Genomic DNA, 26,109 nt, shown 5'->3' on the forward strand with positions numbered 1-26,109 from the left:
TCCGGGATCATGCCCTGGGCTGAAGGCTGACGGCCACCCACTGAGCCACCCAGGCGTCCCACTGCTGTGAATTTTTGTTTGCAGGTTTTTTTTTTTGGACGTAGGTTTTTATTTCTCTGGGGTAAATCCCCAGAAGTACAGTTGGGTTGTATGGTAAGTATATGTGTAGCTCTTAAAGACACTGACAAACTAATTTGTCATTGTATAAATGACCATTTTACATTTCCACCAGCAATATTTGAGTGATCCAGTTCCTCTGCATACTCACCAGTACTGGGTATTGTTAGTGTTTTTTTTTTTTTAATTTTATTTTAGTCATTCTGATGGGTGTATAGTGATATCACATTGTGGTTTTAATTTCCATTTCTTTAATGGCTAATGATATTGAACGTTTCTTCATGTGTTTATTTTCAGTTTAAATATTCTCTTTTGTAAAATCTTCCTTCATGTCTTTTGCTCATTTTCTTACTGGATTGTTTTCCTTCATTAATGAGTTTTGAGAGTTGTTTATGTATTCTTGATATAAATCCATTGTCCTATATGTGTTTAGTAGGCTATTGCTTTTCTTTCTTTTTTTTTTAGGATTTTATTTATTTATTCATGAGAGACACACACACACACACACACACACACATAGAGAGAGAGAGACAGAGAGGCAGAGAGACATAGGCAGTGGGAGAAGGAGGCACCATGCAGGAAGCCTAATGTGGGACTTGATCCTGGGACTCCAGGATCACACCCTGAGCCAAAGGCAGATGCTCAATGGCTGAGCCACTCAGGCATCCCAGGGTATTGCTTTTTAATGTGTTAATTGTATATCTTACTACCTTACCCCTCTGATTCCTTTTCTTTCTTTCAAGATGAACAGTGATTTTAATGCTTACCTCTCTGCCCCTTATGCATCTCAGTGCTTCTCTGTATCCTTTCCTGCCCACAGAGATAGGAAGCTGCATTTCAACAGTCTTTGAATCAAATAGAAGATGAAACCCCTTCAACAATTACTCAAGCAGTTCTCTGCAAGCTTCAGCAATCACCTTTCTTCCTTCTCTATAGATTCATTATAAGTAGTCTACATACCTTAAAAAAAAAAAAAGAAAACAACTCTTCACCTCTCATCCTGCTTCAGCAACTACTTCATATCTTGAGACTGGTATGTCTGTACTCACTCCCTTGGAGAGGTTTCTTAGTGTCATGGTTTGAAATGCTAATGATTCCCAAATTTATATCCTGAAGGGCTACCATGAACTGCAGAACTATGTGACTAACTGCTTACTCAGTATCTCCTCTTGGAATTCTTTTTTTTTTTTTTTAGATTTTATTTATTCATGAGACACACACACACACACACACACACACAGAGGCAGAGACACAGGCAGAGGGAGAAGCAGGCTCCATTCAGGGAACCCGACGTGGGACTCCATCCCCGAACTCCAGGATCATGCCTTGCCTTGGGCCCAAGGCAGGTTCTCAACAGCTGAGCCACCCAGGGATCCCTCCTCTTGGAATTCAATGCGATTCTTACTTCCAACATAAAAAATTCATGTCCCTTCCCCCAAAATCTGCTTCTACCACAGCGCTTCTAATTTCAGTAGGTGATAACTCTGTCCATCCACTCTTTGCTAAGCCCCCAAACCTTGTTGTTACCCCTGACTTTACTCTCTGTTTCATATACACATTCCATCTGCTGATAGTTTTGGTTCTAACATGAAAATATATTCAGAATCTTACCACTTTTCACCTCTCTCTACTTGTTACACTTTCCATCCGAGCCATCATCACTCTCTTATCTGAATGGCCCCCTCCTCATTAGTTGATTCCCAAAACAGCAGGCTAGAGTGATCCTTTAAAGTGTCTTCTCTGTAATGGTGTTCCATCTTCCTCAGTAAACATCAGAGTGCTCTGAGTCACCTACAAGGCACTATACAGGCAGTCGCTATCCCTCTCCACTGCACACCTTCACTATGGCTGTGGTTATTTCTTTACCACATCTCCTATGACACTCCTCCCCTCATTCACTTTGCTATGGCTTTCCTTTGGCTCTTTACACATACACAGTGCATGTCCTGCCTCATGACTTTGGCACTTGTGCTTTCCTCTTCCAGATATATATGTGTGAGCTCCCTCACCACTCTCAGGTCAAGTTTACTTTCTCAGCGAGGACGTATCATACCTTAAATTACAACCTCTTTGCCCCTTCAGTGAATTATTTTTCTTTCCAGCACTTACCATCATCTGACATCTGTTGATTTTATTGTTGCTCTCCCTCGAGAACTGTTCGCTCTATGATAACTGCATTTCTTTTCTGTTTTGATCATAGATGTGGTCCTTAGCATATAAAACAGTACTGGCACATAATAGGAATTATTTAAATACTTGATGAATGAATGAAGAATAAATGACTGGATTAGAATATTATGAGTTACATTTATTTCATAGGAGGTAGTGATTTAACACTTGCTCACAAATTAGCTGATAGATGTGGACTTAATTTTAAAGTCCTTGTCATCTGAGTTAGTTTATACCGTTAAAACCATACCATTCACAATAAAGTGTGCCCAAAGTGTTTTGGTTTAATAAGTGTAATAGAAGTAGCATTCTGATCCTTGATCTGTTTCAGAATAGTGTTTGTTATATGTTAAGGATCTGCTCTGTGTTAAGAAGTACTTAACAACACAGTTTCATTTTTGAGATTCATGATTGATTAATTCTGGCAGTGAAGAAAATGACTGACTTTTGGAATTTGCTTCTACACTTAGACTACATATTAACTATCTTTTTGTTTATTAAAATTGATCACTCAGGTTTATTGGTACATTATTTTTATCACTGCCAAATCTGACTTGTGTTAATTTAGAAGTATTCTTTCAGTAAGATGGGGTGGGAGTTTTGGGAGTAATTTTTTACCTAATTGGAACACAAGTCTAATTATAACATAATAGTGGAAGAAAATGTATTGTTCTTCACAGTTCTCATTCTACATTTCTTCCATGTAGAAATTTGGTCACATTTAATCAGATTTATCTATGGAGTACCTGCTATATAACAGACATAGGACATTAAACAGTGAATAAGCTGACCTTCCATTGTGGCATTTGATATCTGATAGAGACAGCATACATAACACACAGAATCTCACATAGGCAGTAGTCCTCAGAATTCGCTGCCACAATCCTCTGCCTTGAGAATGACGTGGACTTGATTTGATGTCTCAGCTCTGCCACCTACTGACTATATTGCTTTGTGCAAACATTTTACCTTTCTAGGCATTTATTTCTGTATCTTCTAAAAAGTAAAAATTATACCTACAGCATTAGGTTTGAGGCTGTGCACCTAGCTTAGTGGTTGGCACAGAGAATGCTCTCAGTAAATAAATTTTGTTCTAGCTTTTAGGTGTTCAATTACAGTCACTTTATTTAGGAATCATTATTTCATCTCTTCTATTTTTTTTTTCCTCTCTCTTGGCCCATCAGAGTGCTTTGCATGTTAGAACGTTAAATTTTGAACTAACATGAATAAAATACAAGTAATTCTTTAAAACAGTGGTTTCAGAACTTTTCTTCATGTATTCTAGTTTATTTGTGCTTGACTTTTCAAAATAGTTTTCCTCAAACTTTACTAGATTGCATAAGAATCAAGTTGGCAACTTGTCAGAATTGCATAGTTCTACTTAGCACCCAGATCTGGGTTTCTAATACTATTCCACAGTAAAAGAAACCATGAGTCCTTAGGGAAATGGCCTGGGCTGGGGCAGAGAGAATATAAGATGAATTGGAGCATACTGTAGTACTAAAAAGTAAGGAAGTGCTAAAAACAAACAAGTATGGTAGCATCATGTCAAAGGGACACAGGAGCCAACCTAAAGGAGGTCTCAGTGGTCAAAGTTGGAACAATTTAAGTCACAGAATAAATAATGTAGTATTAGATTATAACCCAAAGCATGCAGTAAATACATAGGAGCCCACAATGATATGAATGAATGAAAAAATAAATAGGTGAGAAAAATATATAGTACACAAGAATTCCAAATTATATATGCAAATATTCCCCTCTCTAGGAGGCAGAGCTTAATTCTCTGCCATTCTTGTGTGCTTTGGACTTAATGATCTGCTTCCAAGGAATAGAGTATAGGAAGTCCTGGGAAATAACTTTACCATGGAGAAACCTGGTGAATACTACCTTGACCATGTGATCAAGCTTAGCATCATCAGTGATAAGTCATGTATATTATGTGATGAGAACAGACTTCACTTCTATGATATTTTCCCCCAAAAAACCATAACCCCTGTGGGATCATGAGAAAATTATCATAGACATCCAAATTGAGGGACATTCTACAAAATATCAGAGTCCTCAAAACTGTCATCATAAAAAAGATTGAGAAACTGTCACAGACCAGAGGAGACTACATAGACATGATGATTAAATGCAATGTGGATCAAAAGGTCATTAATGAGAAAACTAGTGAAATCCAAATCTGTTGTTAATAGTAACAGACTAGTAGTATTGGTTCACTATTTCTAACACATATACTATTCCAATGTAAATTGATAATGTTAGTGGATACTGGCTGAGGAGTATAGGAGAATGTTTTGTACTATCTTTGCAACTTTGCTATCAATCTAAAATTACTGCAAAATAAAAACGTTTACTTTTAAAATTCACAGTTCAGGGTCCACAGGTCTCTATGAGGCCAGGGAATTTGCTTTTGCTTTAAGGAGCATGGTTGGCTGGTTGGTTGGTTTTTTTTTTTATCATGAATGGCATTGAATTTTGTCAAATCCTTCTACATCTATTGCAATGATCATATAATTTTTTAAAAGATTTTAAGAACAAATATTAAAATGTCTGTGCTACTTAGAGCAAGCTATACATTCAATGCAACCCCTATCAGAACACCATCAACTTATTTCACAGACTTGGAACAAATAATCCTAAAATTTTTATGGAACCAGAAAAGACCCCTAGTAGCCAAAGGAGTGTTGAAAAAGAAAACCAAAACTGGTGACATCACAATTCTGGACTTCAAGCTCTATTACAAAGCTGTAATTATCCAGACAATATGGTACTGGCACAAAAATAGACATATAAATCAATGGAACAGAATAGGGAACCCAGAAATGGACCCTCAACTCTATGCTCATTGTGTGTATCTGTATATATAGATACACACGTACACACAACTCTACTAAGCCATCAAAAATGTGAAATCTTGCCATTTGCAATGATGTGGATGGAACTAGAAGGTATTATGCTAAGTGAAATAAGTCAGAGAAATACAATTATATGATCTCACACATATGTGAAATTTAAGAAACAAAACAGAGGATCATAGGGGAAGAGAAGAAAAAATAAAACAAGATGAAATCAAAGAGGGAGATAAACCATAAGAGACTCTTAACCATAGGAGTCAAACTGAGTGTTGCTGGAGTGGAGGGGGGTGGGAGGATGGGGTAACTGGGTGATGAACATTAAGGAGGGCATGTGATGTAATGAACACTGTTATATAAGACTGATGAATCACTGACCTCTACCTCTGAAACCAATAATACATTGTTAATTAACTGAATTTAAATAACAATTTTAAAAAGATTTAATTTATTTGAGGGAGAAAGAAAGCACATATAGGGGAAGAGGCAGAGGGAGTGGGAAAAGCAGACTCCCTGTGGACCATGGAACCCGATGTGGGGCTCAATGCCAAGACCCTGGATGCCCCAGGTGCCCCAAGATGGTCATATACTTTATATCCTTTGTTTTATTAATGTGGTATATCAGTTGATTTGCAAATATTGAACCATCCTTATATCCCTGGAATAAATCCCACTTGATCGTGGTGAATGATCCTTTTAATGTATTGTTGATTTCAGTGTGCCAATATTAATATTTTGTTTAGAATTTTTGTATCTATGTTCATCAGGGATATTGGCCTATAGTTTTCTTTTTCTTTCTTTCTTTCTTTCTTTCTTTTTTCTTTCTTTCTTTTCTTTTCTTTTCTTTTCTTTTTTTTAGTGTCTTTGTCTGGTTTTCATATCGGAGTAATGTTGGCCTCATAGAATGAATTTGGAAGTGTTACTTCCTCTTCAATTTTTGGAATAGTCTGAGGAGAATAAGGATTAACTTTTCTTGAAATGTTTGGTAAAATTCACTTGTGAAGCCATTTGGTCTTGAACTTTTGTTGTTGGGAGTGTTTTGACTACAAAATTCGATTTCCTCATGAGTAATCAGTCTGTTCATATTTTCTTTCTTACTCACTTTTATAAGTTTATAGATTTTTAGATATTTATGCATTCAGTTGGTTGGCATATAATTTTTCATAGGAGTCTATTATAATCAATTGTATTTCTGTGGTGTCAGTTGTTACTTCTCTTTCATTTCTGATCTTATTTCTGTCCTTTTTTTCCCATGAGGAATCTGGCTATTGGTTTATCACTTTTGTTTATTTTTTTAAAGAACTAGCTCTTGGTTTCATTGATCTTTTTTCAGTATCTACGTCATGTAATTCTACTCTGATTTTATTTCCTTTATTCTACTAACTTTGGGCTTTATTCATTTTCTAGTTCCTTTAGGTGTAAGGTTATATTGAGATTTTTCTTACTTCTTGAGATAGACCTATATCACTTAAACTTTCCTCTTAGAAATGCTTTTACTGTGTCTCAAATATTTTTGGACTATTGTATGGGTTTTTTTTGAAGATTTCATTTACTTATTGAAAGAGAGAGAGAGGAGGGGCAAAGGGAGAGAAAGAACCTCAAGAGGACTCTGCACTGAGCACTGAGCCCGATGCGGGGCTTGATCTCATGATCTGGAGGTCATGATCTGAGCTGAAATCAAGAGTCAAACACTTAACCGACTGAACCACACATTCCCAAGGGAATGTTTTAGTGTATCTTACATTTCATTTACTTCAGTGGATTTAAACTTTTTTATATTTTCTGTCTCTTTGTTGAAGTTCTTACTGAGTTCATACATTCTTCTCTAGCCTGGTGGGCATCTTTATGACCATTACTGTGAGCTTTTTATCAGGTAGATGGCTTATCTGTTTCATTTCACTCTTGTTCTGAAGTTTTGTCTCATTCTTTCACTTGGAGCTTATTTCTCTGTCTCCTCATTTTATTTGACTTTGTGTGTTTGTGTCTGAATTAGGCAGAATACCTACCTACAAACTTGAATGGCCTTCTGTAGCAACATCCCCCGGGTAGACTGCGTGCTCCTGGCAGCTTTGGCTGAGTGGCTGGAGTTTCAACAGTCATGTGTTGCGAGTCCCAGGGCACTCCAGGCTGGGCCACCCTGCTCTGGACAGCTGAACTGAAGTGAGCACAGGCTGGGGGGTCCTGGGGCTCTCTGGGCAGAGGTCACCCTGGCAGTATAGGGGGAGCTGTAACAGGTGTGGTCTGGAAGATCCTAGGGCACTCTAATAGGGGGTACCCTGGCAAGTCTTCTGGAGCTGAAGTGGGTGCAAGGCTGGGGTGTCCTGGGATGCTTGGTACCTGTGTTGCCTTGGTGAGATGACTAGAGCTATGGTGGACACTGTCCAGCAGTGCATGTGATGCTAGGGCCGCTTAGCAGGAAGGCTGGTGCTGGTGTGGACTAGAGGCTCAGGACTCACTACTCAGCCTGTTGGCTAGGGGGTGAGATCCTGCTCCCATCTGTGCAGTATAGGTGGAGAGGGAATGTAAACAGTTGCACTCACCAGCTGCTTCAGCCAAAACAGCAGGGAAGCTTCCTGCTGTTTTGGAAGCTTCCCTGTTTGGCAGAGTTCTAGGCTTAGTTCCTTTATATTCTAGTTGCTTGTTTAAAAACTGTGCCTTCTTTCTGTGCCCGTGGGCAGACAAATCTTGTTTCTGATCCCTCAGTACTATTCCTCCCTACTATAGTTCACAGTGTAGGAGGTGGGAGTTCTGGATTTTTTTCTCTCCTGCTGTTTTATATGTGGTCCCTCCATCCTTTGTTGTGTAGAAGCTATTCAGGCAGTCCTCAGTTCTTCTTCAGGAGGAACTGCTTTATATGTAGGTGTAGATTTGGTGTGTCCATGGAGGAGTGAGTTTCAGGGTCTACCCATGTCACCATCTTGGACCCTTTGAAAAAACTTATATGACCATTTAAAGTTTTTATTCATTAAATTGCTGATACTGTTTTAAAATTACTGGTGTCTTATTCTCTGGCATTTGAGCCCTTTTGTAGATTATAAATCCTTTGTAGTCTTAGTTATTTTTTTCGGGTTATGATTAGAACTTAATTTGGAGGGTTTCACACTGTGTATTACCAAGGAGTGGATTCGTTCCAGTGTGGGTCTCTCTTACCCACGCCAGCAGTCTGTTAACCTTGACCTGAAGTAACCTCAGCAGGTTTCCTGTCCCACTGCCAATTACTGGTTTTCAGACCTGCCCTCATAGACTGGGTACTGGTGAGAGTAATGCCCCCCCCCCTTTTTTGATTATTTGTACAGTCATTTGCACCATAGATTTAATGTAACTCTGCATATTGTAGGCAACAATATCTAGCTAGTGATGCCCTTTTTAACCTCCATATATACTGTTTACCTATGATTACACTAAAAATACATATAGAATTTCAGAACTCATCAGTGCTTCTTATTACAATTAATTTGCCAGAAGATGTTTTTCTAAGAGATGTGGTGAAAATCCAAGGATTCCATGGAAGTATTGCACCAGATTTTGAGGTCACATAAAATGATGAGGTGTCTAAAAAGACCCTGCTCTGTTTAACCACTCTAGTTTGAAAGTCTAAACTCCTGTTCCTTGATGATAGGCAGATCTCCCGGCACTTTTGGGGAATAAAAACTCGTATACATTCTCTTCCATTTAAAACTTCACTGTTGGATTTCCTTTATGCCCACTTTTTTTCTCCTTTGCTCCTTCAACTCCTACTAGACCTTGACCTTAAGATCATGGAATGAGGAGAGGAGCATGATCTGCTCTTTAACTCTTACCCCTTCACATCTCTCTCCTTAAGTATTTTGAGGGGAAGGAAGGGGAAAGGGGACAGATGTCTCTAACTTAACTAGTATTGCTCTCCTTTTTGGCTGTCACTAATTCTTTGGTGAACCTAATTTTAAGTTCAGTGGGAGGTGCACAGTGTTCTTCAAGAGGTCCCTAAAAGAAACCTCTGCACAACACAGTTCTAGGAATAGGAGTTACAACTCGGTGTTGGTCTCTTCTGCCCCCTTCCCCAGCTGGCTTCTATCCTGTGCATGCCTCACATCTTGTTGTTGGGGCCTTTTGCCTGGCAAACAGCCCTCTGGGACAAAGTAGCTGCAACATGGGTCAAGTTTCCACAGGATCTACCTAAATGGTGGGAAATTCTTACACCCTTGTTTTAATCTTCAGAAAAGGTCTGTACCTTGATCCTGTTCTCTACCTTGCTTTTCCTCCAATCCACCTTGCCCTCCATATGGGCACAGGGAGCAGGAGTGAGGTACATCAGCCATTCCACTGGTTAAGCAGATGTCTACTCGGAATGAAATGTCAGTGTTCTCTTCATATACCTAATCCAAACAACTGGATTTTTTAGAGCTCTCCCCAGTAGTTCAAAGTCTTAGGGTCTAAACAGTAACTGTCACTGTGAAACGTGACACGCTAACCTAGCATGTGCAGTAGCTATCTTGGTGACCCTATCAGCTACCTTGCTACTGTTTTAGGATGCGTAATTGCTTGATAGGTGGTACTGTCCTTGTTAGAAATGGCTCCCATTGAGCAGCCCGGGTGGCTCAGTGGTTTAACGCCGCCTTCAGCCCAGGGCCTGATCCTGGAGACCCGGGATCCACGTCAGGCTCCCTGCATGGAGCCTGGTTCTCCCTCTGCCTGTGTCTCTTGCGTCTCTTTCTCTCTGTGTCTCTTATGAATAAATAAATAAAACCTTAAAAAAAAAGAGAGAAATGGCTCCCATTATCTAACAGTGAGCTGCAATCAGTCACTGGAATTGATGAGAATGAAACTTTCACATTCAAATTGGGATTTGGGTAGAAACCTAGATCAGCAACTTTGCTTGTTAAATGGTTATGCATCTACTAATTTTATTTGAAAATAAAATGGGTTATGCCTCCCATAGCATGCTAGAAGGAGGTTAGCTATGAATTTAGAGAACAGGGTTTTACCTATTTCCCAAGGAATACTCTAAACCTCTCCTTCCACAAAAGGAAAGGAAAAAAGTCAGAAACTGTCCATTCTAGGATGAGACTGAAATGTAAACTGACACAATATCCAACAGAAAATGTGAATTTTTTCTTTATTAATGTTTTCTGTCTTTGTACATAAAACTGCTGTAGGCTATTAGGGCCAAAAATAAGTTACCAAGAAGCAACTTTGATAAATGTATTCAGACAAGTGGATGAAAACGTATCACCATATTTCATTGATCACTTATTCACACTTTATATTGAAGTGCAGCTTATAATCAATAACATGTCATAGATTAATTAAAAGCATTTTTTTCTTTTCTAATACATAAAAAATAGTATGCTTTTCAATTCACAGTATATTTGATAATGTAATACAGGAACGAATCACCACTAATGCCCACTCAAAGATTCCCATCTGGGTGCAGCCACCACTGTAAATCAGTTTCAGTTATAGTAAGTAGCTGCTGATTCCTTTAATATTTCGGGATGTCACTGTTTCCCCTTATCCCCCCAGTGTTAGGGCATAGTCTCCCCTAGGATGAGGCTGATAGTGGTTCTCATTAGTTGGAATATCAGTAACTGTAGAAATAAGATTTCACTTAGCCAGTTCCAAGGTACAATAAAATCAGTGGCAAAGGGAATTGGAACTTTGTGATAGCCCTGTATTGTTATTAGATCTTAGGGCGTACCCTCAAGCTGAAACAGATGATTTATTCCCCCACTGCATATAAAACAACCAAGGAGCAAAAAGAGGGCTCTGCCTTTTCTTCAAGTGTATGCTTTAAAGACTTGCACTAATGCCATAATGTAAAACAGCATTATTATTTGAATGTTAAGGTATTTTCCATTCCCAAAGATAATATGTGATACTAGTCACTGCTTGTCATGAATAGACTAAAGGCTGATTTTTCCTTCCATTCCATGGCTAAAGAAAGATTTCATGGAATAGGTTCCAATAATATTTATAATTGATAGGGTCTATGAAAACCAAATCGGTCAAACTCTTCATTTTTCAAATAATAGCCTTACAGAGGTCCATTTACTCCTTTTTCCATAACAGGATACTGATTGGTACAGCCCAAAATAGGATCCAGGTCTCCTAATTCAGTGTCTTCCTCTCTCCCCTTCCCTCACTTTGCATTGAACACAGTTCCCTCCTGATTTGATTGGTGATAATTTACCAGGGGTTTTACCAAGAAACAAATTACCTCTAGGTTTCTTATCCTGATTCCTATTAGGCCATTAAGACACATCACAATATACTTATTCAAGTTCAGATATGACTGAAATGGAAAAATTGGTGGCTGGTACTTAGCTGGATTTTTAATTTTGCATTTTAAAAGGCTTGAGAACAATACCATTTGGAACAGGCAAATTAGGTAATATTCTTTCCATCTCTGGACCAATATTGTGAATGCCAAAAAGACTAATGATACATGTGACTTCTGACTGTAATTGGGACTTGTGGCTTTTGATTACTAACCTCCTACTCATAAGCATTGTACCATGTAGCTGATACACTTGGAGCACAAAGCAGGATGTCTTGAAGAGGAGTAAACCTAATAAAACTTGCAATATAATAGGGCCAGTTAGGAATGAATATAGAGGTAGGCTGAGATTTCCTGTTATTATCTGAGAAGTGGCAACCTGAACTTTTAGATAATTCTGAATTTGTTTTGTTTGATAGTAAGATAATTTTAAAAGGAGCTGTCTTTAAGCTAAATAAACTGATGAGGTTTCATTATAATTCCAGAGTAATGTCTGAAGATGTAGAAGAGATGATAAAGAATTATTTCTATTTATAAAGTTAATGAAAATTTTCAGTTCTACAGAGATTCATTTTTATTACTTTGAAATACATTGTTATAAAGATTCAGGTGCATACTAATAACTAAAATGAGATAAATTAGTAAAAATAATAATTCCCCATTAACTTAGAATTTATATTAGCTTTTCATTCAAACTGTTCCATTCCAGGGGTGCCTGGGTGGCTCTATTGGTTGGTATCCGATTCGATTTCAGCTCACGTCATGATCTCGGGGTCCTGGGATCAAGCCCCACATGAGGCTTCATGCTCTGTGTAGAGTCTGCTTGAGAGTCTCTCTCTCCTTCTCCTTGTGCCCACCCTTTCTCAAATCTAAAAAAAATAAAAAAATAAAAAAATTCTACTTTGTTGTTTTCCATTTTAAAGATTTATTTATGTATTTTAGAGAGCATAAGCACATAAGCAGTTGAGGGGTGGGGGCAGAAGGACAGAGGTAGCCCCTGATGTGGGGCTCAATCTTACAACCCTGAGATTATAACCAGAGGTGAAATTAAGAGTCGGACGCTTAACCAACCAAGTCACCCAGGCACCCCTATTGTTTTCTATTTTAAAATATTAAAACTTAGGGCAAACTCTAGACAAAACGGAGATAAATAATTATCTACTAGGGATTTTAATATCTCTTCAATTTATCATAAAAAAGCTATTTTATTCCAGTATACACCATTCTTTTTGCCTCTCTACCAGCTCCTGTATTATTCACTTCTATTATCCTAGGAATCCTGTGCAGGTTGATTATGGACTGCCCTCCCATCAACATTCGTGGATAGGAGAGAAAGTAATTGCCTGAATTAATGGATTGTAAGTTACTAATGAATAGAAATGAGACAGAAACTGTTGATTACTGATCTAAAAACTACTTCACCCCCTTCTTCCTTACTAAAAGAACCCCAATTTAGGAGAGTAATAACATATCTAGATGAATCATAATTAGCCTAAGCCAGGCATAGCAGTATTATTCCTTTTTTATGACCTGTAATCTCTTCTCTCATTCTTGATATTGCTAATTTATGTCTCCTCTCTTTTTTCCTGATCAGTCTTTTAGACATTTATCTTTTTTTAATTTCAATCCATTTAGTTTTACTTAGTCTACATATTTTTGTTTTCTGTTCCACTGAATTTTTTGCTCCATTATCATTTCCTGCCTTCTGTCTGGTTTGTGTATATATCATTCTTCTTTTTCTAGTTATTAAGGTAGATTTATTTAAGATGTTTCTTTTATAATCTTGTATGATTTGAATCATTTGAAATGTATTCAGACTTAGTATGGCCCAGAATACGAATTTTCTTGGCAAATAATCCATGTGTATTTGAGAAGAAGGTGCTTCTAAAGAGAAATTAAGTAGTCAATCCCATTAACAATTGCACCCAAAAGCATAAGATACCTAGGAATAAAACTAACCAAAGAGGTAAAGAATCTATACCCTAAAAACTAAAACTACAGAACACTTCTGAAAGAAATTGAGGAAGACACAAAGAGATGGAAAAATATTCCATGCTCATGGATTGGCAGAATTAATATTGTGAAAATGTCAATGCTACCCAGGGCAATTTACACATTTAATGCAATCCCTGTCAAAACACCATGGACTTTCTTCAGAGAGTTGTAACAAATCATCTTAAGATTTGTGTGGAATCAGAAAAGACCCTGAATAGCCAGGGGAATATTGGAAAAGAAAACCAGAGCCAGGGGCATCACAATGCCGAATTTCAAGTTGTACTACAAAGCTGTGATCATGAAGACAGTGTGGTACTGGCACAAAAACAGAAACAGATCAATGGAACAGAATAGAGAACCCAGAAATGGGCCCTCAACTCTATGGTCAACTGATATTCGATAAAGGAGGAAAGACTATCCACTGGAAGAAAGACAGTCTCTTCAATAAATGGTGCTGGGAAAATTGGACAGCCACATGCAGAAGAATAAAACTAGACCACTCTCTTGCACCATACACAAAGATAAACTCAAAATGGATGAAAGATCTAAATGTGAGACAAGAATCCATAAAAATCCTTTTTTTTTTTTTCCATCAATATCCTAGAGGAGAACACAGGCAACAACACCCTTTTTTAACTTGGCCACAGCAACTTCTTGCAAGATACATCGATGAAGGCAAGGGAAACAAGCAAAAATGAACTATTGGGACTTCATCAAGATAAAAAGCATCTGAACAGCAAAAGAAATAGCCAACAAAACTCAAAGACAACCTACAGAATGGGAGAAGATATTTGCAAGTGACATATCAGGTAAAGGACTAGTGTCCAAGATCTATAAAGAACTTATTAAACTCAACACCAAAGAAACAAACAATCCAATCATGAAATGGGCAAAAGACATGAACAGAAATTTCACCAAAGAAGACATAGACATGGCCAACAAGCACATGAGAAAATGCTCCGCATCCCTTGCCATCAGGGAAATACAAATCAAAACCACAATGAGATACCACCTCACACCAGTGAGAATGGGGAAAATTAACAAGAGAGGAAACAACAAATGTTGGAGAGGATGTGGAGAAAGGGGGACCCTCTTGCACTGTTGGTGGGAATGTGAACTGGTGCAGCCACTCTAGAAAACTGTGTGGAGGTTCCTCAAAGAGTTAAAAATAGAGCTATCCTCTGACCCAGCAGTTCCACTCCTGGGGATTCACCCCAAAGATACAGATGCACTGAAATGCCAGGACACCCTACATCCCGATGTTTATAGCAGCAACGTCCACAATAGCCAAACTGGAAGGAGCCTCAGTGTCCATTGAAAGATGAATGAATAAAGAAGATGTGGTCTATGTATACAATGGCATATTACTCAGCCATTAGAAACGACAAATACTCACCATTTGCTTCAATATGGATGGAACTGGAGGGTATTATGCTGAGTTAAGTAAGTCAATCAGAGAAGGACAAACATTATATGGTCTTAGTGAAAGGGAATAAAGGGGAAAGGAGAGAAAATGAGTGGGAAATATCAGAGAGGGGGTCAGAACATGAGAGACACCTAACTCTGAGAAACAAACAAGGGGTAGTGGAAGGGGAGGTGGATGGGGGGGATGGGGTGACTGGGTGACGGGCACTGAGGGGGGCACTTGACGGGATGAGCACTGGGTGATATGCTACATGTTGGCAAATAGAACTCGAATAAAAAAAATACACAAAAAAGGTGCTCCTAAAAATGTATTTCGAGTTTCTTCTGTTTTGAATATTATTTCTTCCTTTTTCTCTTCTTTTTCCTCCTAATTGTAACAAGTAATACCACACTGGTCACCTGCAGAGAAGAGAGCTGTGTGGCTTTGACCCCTGAGAATGTATTACCTATTCAGAAAATTATTTTAAGTTTAGAAATAAACAATAACTGAATTATAGTTGTGGCTAAAAACATACACAAAACCTACACACACACACACACACACACACACACACACACACACACACACAAGGATTCTCAGTAGTAGACCAGAAATGATGAGGAATTCTTGGAAGATAGGTAAAGCAAGATGTTACCAGATTAGTTAATTCGGGTAAGTCAAAACATCTGCATGGAAAACCAAGCACATGCAGAGAAATCTCAAGAACAGTTTTACTGCAGCCGGTCCCAGGTCAACCATGAGATTAAAGAGCTACTCTGAACAGATGTTTTATCTGCCCTGCTCTGAGAGTCCCCAAACCATATTTATATTGTAAGTAAGCAGTTATAGTATTTGACCTTTCAGCTCCCAAAACTACACAACAAAGACATTGAGTGAGCTTGAGACAAACGCAGACCAACATAGCAGAAGGGAAACAACTGAGGCACAACTATCTAGAAAGAAGGGGAAAACACTGCTCTTCCATCATCAGAATTCCCATCTTTGTTTTGGCAAGAGGGAGGGTCCCTATCTTACCTGCAAGTATCCTGCCATGTATCCCCAAGGAGGAGACAACTCCCTTATTGACATACTGTGCCTTCCTGTTCCAAGGAAAAGCCTGTTAGTGAAATGGACATCATAACTGTGGATTGCATACATGCTAATTACCTAGGCTAATCAAATGTGCCTTTTTTTCCTAAATATGAATGGACAAAGGTTTGTAAAATAATTGTGGAAAGTGAAAAAGAAGGTCATGATCAAAAAATGGAACAATATCTGAAGTTAAAAAAAAAAACTACAGGAAACAGGAGAAAACTTCAAAAAACTTGAATTTATACTCAGAATTTTAAGAATATGAATTTGAATTGAATAAGACTGAATTTGAATAAGAGTATGAATTTGAATTTGAATAAGATCAGCCTGTGATAGGCTCAGAGAACAAAATAAAGTACTTGGGTAGACACATTATTGCCAGGTGCTCAGCACAGGGTCACTCTGCCTCACTCAGGCTCCAACAGAACCTAGAACACAGCCTTTGCGGCCCTCACTGAGCCGGAAGTGCGCCCCCTTCCCTGGACGGCATTTCCGGTTCCCTCTCAGAGCTGTCTCCCATATCAAAGGCCACTTCCCTCAGATCAACCGCCACTGATTCGGCCTCCGGCCTCCCTCACCACTCACGCTGGGCAATCTCCGAGGCCACCACCGAAGTCGGCCCTGCCGTTGCCCACTCCGTGGCTCTCGTTTCCGCGACGTGGTCGCCCTCGCCCTGCTGCCCGGGCCGCCAGCCATGGCCACCGCGCCGATCTCCCAGGTCCGCCAGAACTACCACCGCGACTGCGAGGCCGCCATCAACGGCCAGATCAGCCTGGAGCTGTACGCCTCCTACGTCTACCAGTCCATGGCCTTCTACTTCGACCGCGACGACGTGGCCCTGAGGAACTTCGCCCGCTTCTTCCAGCGCCACGCCCGCGAGGAGGCCCAGCACGCCGAGATGCTGATGGAGCTGCAGAACCAGCGCGGGGGCCGCATCCGTCTGCGCGACGTCAAGAAGCCCGACCGCGACGACTGGGAGAGCGGCCTGAGGGCCATGGAGTGCGCCCTGCACCTGGAGAAGAGCGTGAACCAGAGCCTGCTCGACCTGCACCAGCTGGCCACCGACAAGAACGACGCCCAGCTCTGCGACTTCCTGGAGGCCCACTACCTCCGTGAGCGAGTCAAGGCCATCGAAGAGCTGGGAGGCCATGTCACCAGCCTGTGCAGCATGGGGGCCCCGGAAGCCGGCCTGACTGAGTACCTCTTTGACAGGCTCACCCTGCGCGACAGCCACAAAGAGAACTGACTTGGGACTGACGCCTCCCCCAGCCAGGGGGCAGGGGGCAGGGTGACTTCCCCTGGGCACCCTGCCGAGCGTGCATGTTGCAGTATTGCCTTGGCAGAACGTTCAGGTTTTTTTTCTTCCAGTTCTGCCATAAATAAATAAATAAATAAATAAATAAATAAATAAATAAATAAATAAATAAATAAATAAATAGTTTGGTTTCAATGAAGTTATTTGGTTCAAAACTTAAAAAAGGTCTGTGGTTGATTCCTGCGCAAACCCTTCACCTTTTAAGTTTTACAACAGGTATTCAGGAGTGTCTCTACCCACCAAACCCCATCTACCTCAAATTAAACACTTATAGACAGTGTGGGGTGGGTGGCCTCAGGCCCTGATAAATGTGGGACCCTGTACATAGTAAAAGTATAAAAATATTGCCTGAAAATTATGATTAGGGTTCATCTGGGGAAAGTGACAGAAATGGGGTTGGGCAGAGATTCAAGTAAAGGAGGTCTTCAACTTTACCTGAAAACTTAGTTTGTTACAATATGTAGATACTAATATGTTTGTTGATTCTACATAGCAAGAAAGGGACCCCAGAAGCCATCATGGCAGAGTACCTCTTTGATAAGCTCACCACGGGAAACCGTGATAAGAGAAACTGAACCTTAGGCTGGCTTTCTCCAAGGTATGAGAGTAGTTGCCTTTGATCCCCAGTACAGGACATGCATATTGTCATTAGAAAACTTCCACTTCCTTATAGTATGGTTATGTGGGATGGGGTGAGATGGGTGATTTGGAGCCCTGGTTGCTGAAGATGGATGTGTATGACAAAAGTATAGAAGAAACATGGTCTAGCATTCATAATTGCTTCTGAGAAAGAAGTGAAAAATGGGATTGGGCAGGGATTAAAATAAATGGAGTATTCAACTTTATCTGAATCTTTTTTTATTTAGCTCATTAAGTCATGTAAATGTTAATGTTTATTATTTCTCTGTAACACCTTGGGGGCCCTGGAAACTGGCATAGTGGATTACCTGCTTGGCAGGTTTACCCTTGTTGTCAGTAACTATGGGACTGTGTTTTAGGCTTCTCTAGAGACACAGGTATGATTTCAAATAGATATCAGTGCCAGGAATGCATGCTGCCATGAAAAAACCTCTAGTTATTAGTTTTTATGAATACTTTCTAATGATTTAGTATAAAGAAAACCTTACTCAGTATAAGCATTGAAAACAAAGATGCTGAACATCAAAATATTTGATAATATGAAGTAGACTGAATCCCCAAGAAAGAAATAATTCATGACATTAATAATTCATAATCATAGAAGGACATTGTACAATAATAACCACTCAGTAGAAATTCCAGAAGGAGAAAACAAGAGGTTGTGTAGAGGGTATAGACAATAATCAAATAATTTTTTAAAAATACTAAACTCTGGGGCACCTGGGTGGCTCAGTGGTTGAGCTTCTGCCTTCGGCTCAGGTCGTGATCCCGCGTCTGGGGATCAAGTCTCAAATAGGGCTCCCTGCGAGGAGCCGGCTTCTCCCTCTGTCTATGTCTCTGCCTCGCTATGTCTCTCATGAATAAATAAATAAAATCTTAAAAAAAAATAAACTCCAAATACTATTATCATATGTATTTTCTCCTTTAATCTACTAATGTTCTGAATTACCTTAATAGATTTTCCTGTGTGGAGTTATTTTTTTTTTTATTCCTGGAATGAATCTTGATCATTGTTGATTTGCTTTATTACAATGTTTTGAGATATAATTTAGAGATGTAACATTATATAATTTTAAGGTATACAATGATACACTTACATGTTGATTTGATACACTTACATGTTGGGATTTGAATGCCACCATAGCCTTAGCAAAAGCCTCCAACACTTCATATAACTATCGTTTCTATTTGGTGGTGAGATTACTTAAGGTTTATTCTCTTAGCAATATTCAAGGATATGATACCATTAATTATAATGCTCATACTATACATTAGATCTCCAAAGTTGGTACCATTTGATCAACATCTCCCCATTTCCTTCAACCCCCAGCTTATGATAACAACCATTCTACTCTCTGAGTTGGGCTTTTTTAAGTTCTATATATAATTGACAGAATACAGTATTTGTCTTTTTCTGACTTATTTGACATAATGTCAAGTTTCATCCAAGTTGTTGAAAATGGCATCTTCTTTATCCATCTATCCACTGATCAATATTTAGGTTCTTTCTATATGTGGCGTAGTGTGAGTAATGTTGCATTAAACATTGGGAAGCAGATGTATCTTTGAGATCCTGTTTTAATTTCTTTGGGATAAAAACCAGAAAAGAAATTGCTGGATAATACAGCAGTTCTATTTTTAATTTTTTGAAGAATGTCCACTGATTTCCATACCGGCAGTATTGGTTTATAGTTCCACCAACAGTGCACAAGGGTTTCCTTTTTTCCACGTCCTTGCCATTACTCAATATTTCTTGTCTTTTTTAAGATTTTATTTACTTATTCATGAGAGACAGAGAGAGAGAGAGGCAGAGACACAGGCAGAGGGAGAAGCAGGCTCCATGCAGGGAGCCCGACGTGGGACCCAATCCCTGGTCTCCAGGATCATGCCCTGGGCTGAAGGTGGCGCTAAACTGCTGAGTCACCCAGGCTGCCCCTATTTCTTATCTTTTTAATGATAACCATTCTAACACAAGTGAAGTGATATCTCATTGTGGCTTTGATTTGCATTTCCTTAATTGACTAATGATGTTGAGCACTGTTTCATAGACTTGTTAGCCATCTGTATGTCTTTGGAAAAATGTTTATTCAGGTTCTCTACCCACGTTATAATTGAGTTGTATAAGTTCTTTATATATTTTGGATATTAACTCCTTATCAGATATATGCTTTCCAGATACTGTCTTCTATTCCAGAGTTTGCCTTATTGATTTACGGTTTCTTTTGCTGTGCAGAAGTTTTTTAGATTAATGTAGTCCCTTTTTTTTTTTTTTTTTGCTTTTGTTGCTTGTGCTTTTTGTTTTATATCCAAAACCATTATCAAAAAACTTTTTTTCCTGTGTTATCTTCAAGGAGTTTTATGGCTTCAGGTCTTAGGTTTAAGCCTTTAATCCTTTTTGAGTTAATTTTTGGGAATGTTATAAGATAGGGGTCCAGTTTCATTCTTCTGCATGTGGTTTCTCAATTTTCCCACCACAATGTATCAAAGACACTGTCCTTTCCCCACTGACTATTCTTTGCTCCCTTGTCAATTACTAATTGAACATTTATGCACGAGTTTATTTCTGAGTTTTTGATTATGTTCCATTGGACTATCTGTGTGTTTTCATGCCAGTGCCATATTATTTTGATTGTTTAAATCAGGAGGTACAATGTGTCCAGCTATGTTCTTTCTTCAGATTGCTTTGGATATTCTGGGTCTTTTGTTGCTCCATAGGAATTTTAGAATTACTTTTCTATTTCTGTAAAAAATGGTCATTGGAATTTTGATAAGGTTTACAGTGAATCTATAGATGACTTTGGGTAGTATGGACATTTTAACCATGTCAGTTCTTCTGATCTGTGAACACAGGATATTTTTTTTAAAGATTTTTATTTATTTATTCATGATAGTCACACACACACACACACACACACACACGGGGGGGGGGCAGAGACACAGGCAGAGGGAGAAGCAGGCTCCATGCAGGGAGCCCGACACGGGACTCGATCCCGGGTCTCCAGGATCGTGCCCTGGGCCGAAGGCAGGTGCTAAACCGCTGGGCCACCCAGGTATCCCTGAACACAGGATATTTTTCTATGTATCTGTCATCTACAATTTCATGAAATTCTAAAGTTTTCAGTGTACAGAGCTTTCACCTCCTTGGTTAAATTTATCCTTAAGTATTCTATTGGTTTTGATGCTAATGTAAATGGAATTGTATTCTTTATTTCTTGCTTTTAGTGTATAGAATGGAACTGTTTGTGTTGATTTTGTATCCTGTAACTTTTCTGGATTCATTGATTATTTCTAACAGGTTTTTGGTGGAGTCTTTAAGACTTTCTAGATATAAAAGTATAGCATCTGCAAAGACAATTTGACTTTTTTCCTTTCTAATATGGATGCTTTTTGTATTTCTTGCCTGCATGCTCTGGCTAGGACTTCCAGTAGTATAATGAATATGAGTGGTGAGAGTGAGCACCTTTGTCTCATTCCTGATCTCAGAGGAAAAGCTTTTACCATTGTGGATGATGTCATAGCTTGTTCTTTGTGACCTTTATTATGCTGAGGTATCTTTTTTTTTTTTTTAAAGATTTTACTTATTTATTCATGAGAGACACAAAGAGAGAGGTGGAGACACAGACAAAGGGAGAAGCAGGCTCGCTGAGGGGAGCCTGATGTGGGACTTGATCCCAGCACCCGGGATCACGCCCTGAGCTGAAGGCAGATGCTCAACCACTGAGCCACCCAGGTGTCCCTGTTTAGGGTTTTTAATCTTAGACAGATGTTGAATTTTGCCAGATACATTTTTTCTGCATCTATTCAAATGATATGATTTTTAACCTTCATTTTGTTAAAGTGGTATATTGCATTGATTAATTTGTGTCTGTTGAACCACCCTTGCATCCCTGGAATAAATGCCCCTTGATAATGGTACATAATCCTATTAAAGTATTATTTAATTTGGTTTACTAATACTTTGTTGAGGAGTTTAATATTTATGTTCACCAGAGATATTGACTTCTAATTTTCTTGTGATATCCTTGTCTTTATCAAAATGTTGCCCTTGTAAAATGAATTTGGAAATGTTCTGCAAATTTTTTTGGAGTAGTTTGATAAGAATTTGTATTCTTTTTTAAATGGCAGAATCCTCCAGTAAAACTGTCTAATCCTGGACTTTTGTTTGTTGGGAAGTTTTTGATTACTGATTCAGTCTCATTACTAGTAATTGGTCTATTCAGATTTTCTATTTCCTCATGATTCTATTTTGGTAGGTTGTAGGTTTCTCAGAAATTATCCATTTTTTCTGGTTTTTCCAGTTTGTTGTTACATATAGTTGAACAACGTGGGAGTTAGGTGCACCAACCCCCGTGCAGTCAGAAATCTGAGAATAACTTTTGACTCCCCAGAAACGTTACTACTAACAGCCTACTATTAACCAGAAGCCTTACCAATAACACAAATAGCTAGTCAACACATATTTTGTTATATGTGTTATAATACTGTATTCTTACAATAAAGCTAGATAAAATGAAATGTTACTAAGAAAATCATAAAAGAAAATACACTTATGGTACTGTAAAAAGACCACATGTAAGTGGACTTCTGCAATTCGAATTCTAAGTCAACTGTAATTGTAGTAGTCTCTTTAAGTTTATTTGTATTTGTTGTAATTGTCTCCTCTTTTATTTTTTTTTTAAGATTTTATTTATTTACTCATGAAAGACTCAGAGAGAGAGGCAGAGACATAGGCAGAAGGAGAAGCAGGTTCCATGCAGGAAGACCGATGTGGGACTCAGTCCTGGAACTCTGGGATCACGGCCTGAGCCAAAGGCAGTTGCTCAACCACTGAGACACCCAGGCGTCCTTCCTCTTTTATTTCTGATTTTGTCTGAATCTTCTCTTTTTTTCCTTAGTCTAGTTCATTGTTTTTTTAATTTTTTTTCATTTTCTGAACATTCTATAATGTAATATCTACATTTATAAATTTTTAAAAATCTTCAAAAACATTCCAAAATAAACAAGTAATATTCCATATGTTATGCAATTTTTTTTTTACTTTCAGAATAATAGCAGTATCTTGGGAGTGTCCTGCCAAGTAATTATTGGAGGACAAAGTTCATATTGATCTGTAGGTACTGATTTGAATGTGGAAATGGGTCTCATGATCTTAGGTATGTCTGGGTATTGCATCAACAAAACCGATTTCCTGAACCCGGGACCAGTCTTCCCTATTTCGATAGAAAATGCCTCTGTCAGAAGGTGCCCAACTGAAGCCAGCTACAGGAGTATTAGCAGGGACTCAGAGTGTTGCCACTGACTCCATGCAATGGGTAGAGTTGTTCTTGCTTGAAGATCTCCTGACAGAAGGGATGAACATTTTTACCCCAAAGGCTTGAGAACTGAAAGGATAACTGAATGAATGAATGAACGAACAAGTGAATGTTGAGAAAATCAAAGGAGGTTTAAGAATTCCAGAGAGGTTTTCTGATCATTTGATTTCATTTATCCTTTCAAAAACTAGCTGTTAATTTTCTTGGTCTTTTTTTTTATAATAATAAATTTATTTTTTATTGGTGTTCAATTTGCCAACATACAGAATAACACCCAGTGCTCATCCCATCAAGTGCCCCCTCAGTGCCCATCACCCAGTCACCCCCAACCCCCACTGTCCTCCCCTTCCACCACCCCTAGTTCGTTTCCCAGAGTTAGGAGTCTTCATGTTCTGTCTCCCTTTCTGATATTTCCTACACATTTCTTCCCCTTCCCTTCTATTCCCATTCACTATTATTTATATTCCCCAAATGAATGAGACCATATAATGTTTGTCCTTCTCCGACTGACTTACTTCACTCAGCAGAATACCCTCCAGTTCCATCCACGTTGAAGCAAATGGTGTGTATTTCTCGTTTCTAATGGCTGAGTAATATTCCATTGTATACACAAACAAAATCTTCTTTATCCACTCATCTTTGGATGGACACCGAGGCTCCTTCCACAGTTTGGCTATTGTGGAAATTGCTGCTAGAAACATCAGGGTGCAGGTGTCCCAGCGTTTCACTGCATCTGCATCTTTGGAGTAAATCCCCAGCAGTGCAATTGCTGTGTCGTAGGGCAGGTCTATTTTTAACTCTTTGAACAACCTCCATGCAGTTTTCCAGAGTGGCTGCACCAGTTCACATTCCCACCAACAGGGTAAGAGGGTTCTCTTTTTTCCGGATCCTCTCCAACATTTGTGGTTTCCTGTCTTGTTAATTTTCCCCATTCTCAATGGTGTGAGGTGGTGTCTCATTGTGGTTTTGATTTGTATTTCCCTGATGGCAAGTGATGCAGAGCATTTTCTCATGAGTGTGTTGGCCAGGTCTATGCTTCCTCTGTGAGATTTCTGTTCATGTCTTTTGCCCATTTCATGATTGGATTGTTTGTTTCTTTGGTGTTGAGTTTAATAAGTTCTTTTTTTTTATTATAAATTAATTTTTATTGGTGTTCAATTTACCAACATACAGAATAACACCCAGTGCTCATCCCGTCAAGTGTCCCCCTCCGTGCCCGTCACCCATTCACCCCCACCCCCCGCCCTCCTCCCCTTCCACCACCCCTAGTTCATTTCCCAGAGTTAGAAGTCTTTATGTTCTGTGTCCCTTTCTGATATCTCCCACACATTTCTTCTCCCTTCCCTTATATTCCCCTTCACTATTATTCATATTCCCCAAATGAGTGAGAACATACACTGTTTGTCCTTCTCCGATTGACTTACTTCACTCAGCATAATACCCTCCAGTTCCATCCACGTTGAAGCAAATGGTGGGTATTTGTTGTTTCTAATGGCTGAGTAATATTCCATTGTATACATAAACCACATCTTCTTTATCCATTCATCTTTCGATGGGCACCGAGGCTCCTTCCACAGTTTGGCTATTGTGGACATGGCTGCTAGAAACATCGGGATGCAGGTGCCCCGGCGTTTCATTGCATCTGAATCTTCGGGGTAAATCCCTAACAGTGCAATTGCTGGGTCGTAGGGCAGGTCTATTTTTAATTCTTTGAGGAACCTCCACACAGTTTTCCAGAGTGGCTGCACCAGTTCACATTCCCACCAACAGTGTAAGAGGGTTCCCTTTTCTCCACATCCTCTCCAACATTTGTTGTTTCCTGCCTTATTAATTTTCCCCATTCTCACTGGTGTGAGGTGGTATCTCATTGTGGTTTTGATTTGTATTTCCCTGATGGCAAGTGATGCAGAGCATTTTCTCATGTGCATGTTGGCCATGTCTATGTCTTCCTCTGTGAGATTTCTCTTCATGTCTTTTGCCCATTTCATGATTGGATTGTTTGTTTCTTTGGTGTTGAGTTTAAGAAGTTCTTTATAGATTTTGGAAACTAGCCCTTTATCTGATATGTTATTTGCAAATATCTTCTCCCATTCTGTAGGTTGTCTTTGAGTTTTGTTGACTGTATCCTTTGCTGTGCAAAAGCTTCTTATCTTGATGAAGTCCCAATAGTTCATTTTTGCTTTTGTTTCTTTTGCCTTCGTGGATGTATCTTCAAGAAGTTACTGTGGCCAAGTTCAAAAAGGGTGTTGCCTGTGTTCTCCTCTAGGATTTTGATAGAATCTTGTCGCACATTTAGATCTTTCATCCATTTTGAGTTTATCTTTGTGTATGGTGTAAGAGAGTGGTCTAGTTTCATTCTTCTGCATGTGGATGTCCAATTTTCCCAGCACCATTTATTGAAGAGACTGTCTTCCAGTGGATAGTCTTTCCTCCTTTATCGAATATTAGTTGACCATAAAGTTCAGGGTCCACTTCTGGGTTCTCTATTCTGTTCCATTGATCTATGTGTCTGTTTTTGTGCCAGTACCACACTGTCTTGATGACCACAGCTTTGTAGTACAACCTGAAATCAGGCATTGTGATGCCCCCAGATATGGTTTTCTTTTTTAAAATTCCCCTGGCTATTCGGGGTCTTTTCTGATTCCACACAAATCTTAAAATAATTTGTTCTAACTCTCTGAAGAAAGTCCATGGTATTTTGATAGGGATTGCATTAAACGTGTAAATTGCCCTGGGTAACATTGACATTTTCACAATATTAATTCTGCCAATCCATGAGCATGGAATATTATTCCATCTCTTTGTGTCTTCCTCAATTCCTTTCAGAAGTGTTCTATAGTTTTTAGGGTATAGATCCTTTACCTCTTTGGTTAGGTTTATTCCTAGGCATCTTATGCTTTTGGGTGCAATTATAAATGGGATTGACTCCTTAATTTCTCTTTCTTCAG

At 39.0% G+C, this 26,109-nt stretch overlaps 2 protein-coding genes across 3 annotated transcripts in view; both read left to right on the forward strand.

The window, feature by feature from the left end:
• The window catches only part of PRRG1 (proline rich and Gla domain 1), a 148,964-nt gene that overhangs the window by 97,848 nt on the left and 25,007 nt on the right, over positions 1-26,109 (forward strand). The gene's annotated exons all lie outside the window — the stretch shown is intronic.
• On the forward strand, positions 15,886-17,141 carry LOC129518712 (ferritin heavy chain-like). Its single transcript, XM_055338913.1, has one exon. It carries the CDS (start codon positions 16,590-16,592, stop codon positions 17,139-17,141), a length of 552 nt encoding a protein of 183 aa, XP_055194888.1. The 5' UTR covers positions 15,886-16,589.

Source organism: Nyctereutes procyonoides, unplaced genomic scaffold (genome assembly GCF_905146905.1).
Source record: "Nyctereutes procyonoides isolate TBG_1078 unplaced genomic scaffold, NYPRO_anot_genome, whole genome shotgun sequence".
Classification (NCBI taxonomy): Eukaryota; Metazoa; Chordata; class Mammalia; order Carnivora; family Canidae; genus Nyctereutes; species Nyctereutes procyonoides.

What these genes read in the sequence shown, in the direction of transcription:
- LOC129518712 (XM_055338913.1), top strand. Translation starts at nt 16,590, where the DNA reads ATGGCCACCGCGCCGATCTCCCAGGTCCGCCAGAACTACCACCGCGAC.